A 1751-nucleotide genomic window follows, 5' to 3' on the forward strand; every position below is an offset into this window, starting at 1 on the left:
TCTTTACAGCTCTGATAAAAATAATCTGCTCTGCCACTGAATTTTAACTTTGAATACATTCTTCTACATTTGCGGATTAATTCCATTATCATGTTACTTAAAACTCAGATGTCGACTAACAAAATATGGCACGTAATCCATTTTGAACCACGTCAGTAGATTCGAGAACTATCATCGGGCTGGCGGGAACGGCAACAGAAATGCACGTGGAGGGTGGTGACTGGGGGTCGGCTGGGTGAGTCCACGCGGTCGGTTGCACACTTCCGGGGCCTCGCGCAGCACGTGGCCGTGTGCCCGAGCGGCGGGAGGCCAGGGCCGCTCAGGGCGCGCGGGGGATGACGGGAAAGGCGCGGGGCGAGGGATGACGGGAAGGGCGGGGCGGGGCGGCTCAGAGCGCGCGCGGGATGATGGTGGGCGGGGCCGCGCAGAGGGCGCGGGGGATGACGGGAAGGGCACGGCGCGGGAGGGCGGGCATGTCGGGGCAGGGCGGGGCAGGGCGGCTCAGAGCGCGCGCGGGATGACGGTGAAGGGCACGGCGGGCTGCTGGCCTCCAGCTCCAGGGCCGTCAGGAAGCACTCGGTGGCTGCCGCGTCGTTGCCCTGAGCCTGCAGGACCTCGCCCAGGCCGTTCCAGACCTCGTGGGCCGTGGAGTTCACCTGCACCGCGTCCCGCAGGATCTTCTCGGCCAGACTGTAGCGGCCCAGCTGGTGGAGGATCAGGGCCTGCAGAGGCAGACAGACAGACAGACAGACAGTCAGAGAGACGACGCTCTGGACTCCGAGCTGTCCCTGAGCTTCGGCACGTTCCTCGGAGGCAGGCAGGTGTCTCCACCAGGCCGGGCACAGTGGAAGTTCAAGTTCTTCCTGCGCTCAGGGCGGGAGTCAGAAGGATCACTCAAACCATGAACCCTGCGAAGTCACCGGCATTCAGCCATTTGTGAACAACAGCAACAAAAATGCCATTTCCAAAGGTCCACCCAGGACTGCACCGCGTGGGGCGGCCACGGTCTGTCTGCCGACACCCGCCCGCAGAGGGCTGTTTGCCATCTTTTACTTTTCTTTAACCTCAAGAAAAGTCACAACAAACAGAACAGAAATGTCAGTTGCTCACAGCCCCCACCCTGGCCGCACCCTGATCTCACAGTCCCCTCCGTGCTCGGCGCCCGCACAGCTGTCACTTCAGTTTTAGTGACTGCGCGCGTTGGTCCCCAAATATTCCACCCTCATCGTGTTTCCAGGTTGTGCGTCTCCACAACTGGTGTGTCTGGATTTCATCCGACAGACACTCATTTACTCAAGGACCCTCTCACGGGGAGACACCCAGGCTTCCCAGTCTCAAGCGACTGAACCACCCGCCCCCCACCCCTGCGTTGCCTCGTTTCCCGTCGGGGCTGAACGGGGGCGGAGCCTCTCCTCGCCGCTCTCGCTTGCAGGGTGTCGCGGGCCGTCTTGGCCTGCACTGGTCAGACGAGCTTCAGGGTCACTTTGTGAGTCCCTCTGGCTGTGCGCGCACGACCGCTCTCAGAGCAGGGAGAAGCCTGACAAAGCCTCGTCTTCCTGCCCGGAACGCGGCCTGGCCTCCGGGCCTGCAGACCTCAGCCCTGCGCGTTCTCTCCGTGCCTCGCGTGTGGCGGGGCTGAGGCCGCCCGGTTTCCTCAAGGCTGCGCCTCGCCAGGGGCCAAGGGCAGAGTCGGGCTGTGCTGCCCGAGGGTCCGCTGCGGGCCGAGCCACAGCCACCCGCGCCCCGAGCCC

General features: G+C 63.2%; 1 protein-coding gene across 1 annotated transcript in view; it reads right to left on the reverse strand.

The window, feature by feature from the left end:
* Nucleotides 1-485: 485 nt before the first annotated feature.
* TTC7B (tetratricopeptide repeat domain 7B) overlaps nt 486-1751 on the reverse strand; it is a 248432-nt gene continuing 247166 nt past the window's right edge. Inside the window, 2 exon segments of the mRNA XM_010845240.1 lie at nt 486-542; nt 545-722. Of these exon segments, the coding sequence (XP_010843542.1) occupies nt 502-542; nt 545-722 (219 nt within the window). The 3' untranslated portion in view covers nt 486-501.

Source organism: Bison bison, unplaced genomic scaffold, assembly GCF_000754665.1.
Source record: "Bison bison bison isolate TAMUID 2011002044 unplaced genomic scaffold, Bison_UMD1.0 scf7180017864213, whole genome shotgun sequence".
NCBI classification, from domain to species: Eukaryota; Metazoa; Chordata; class Mammalia; order Artiodactyla; family Bovidae; genus Bison; species Bison bison.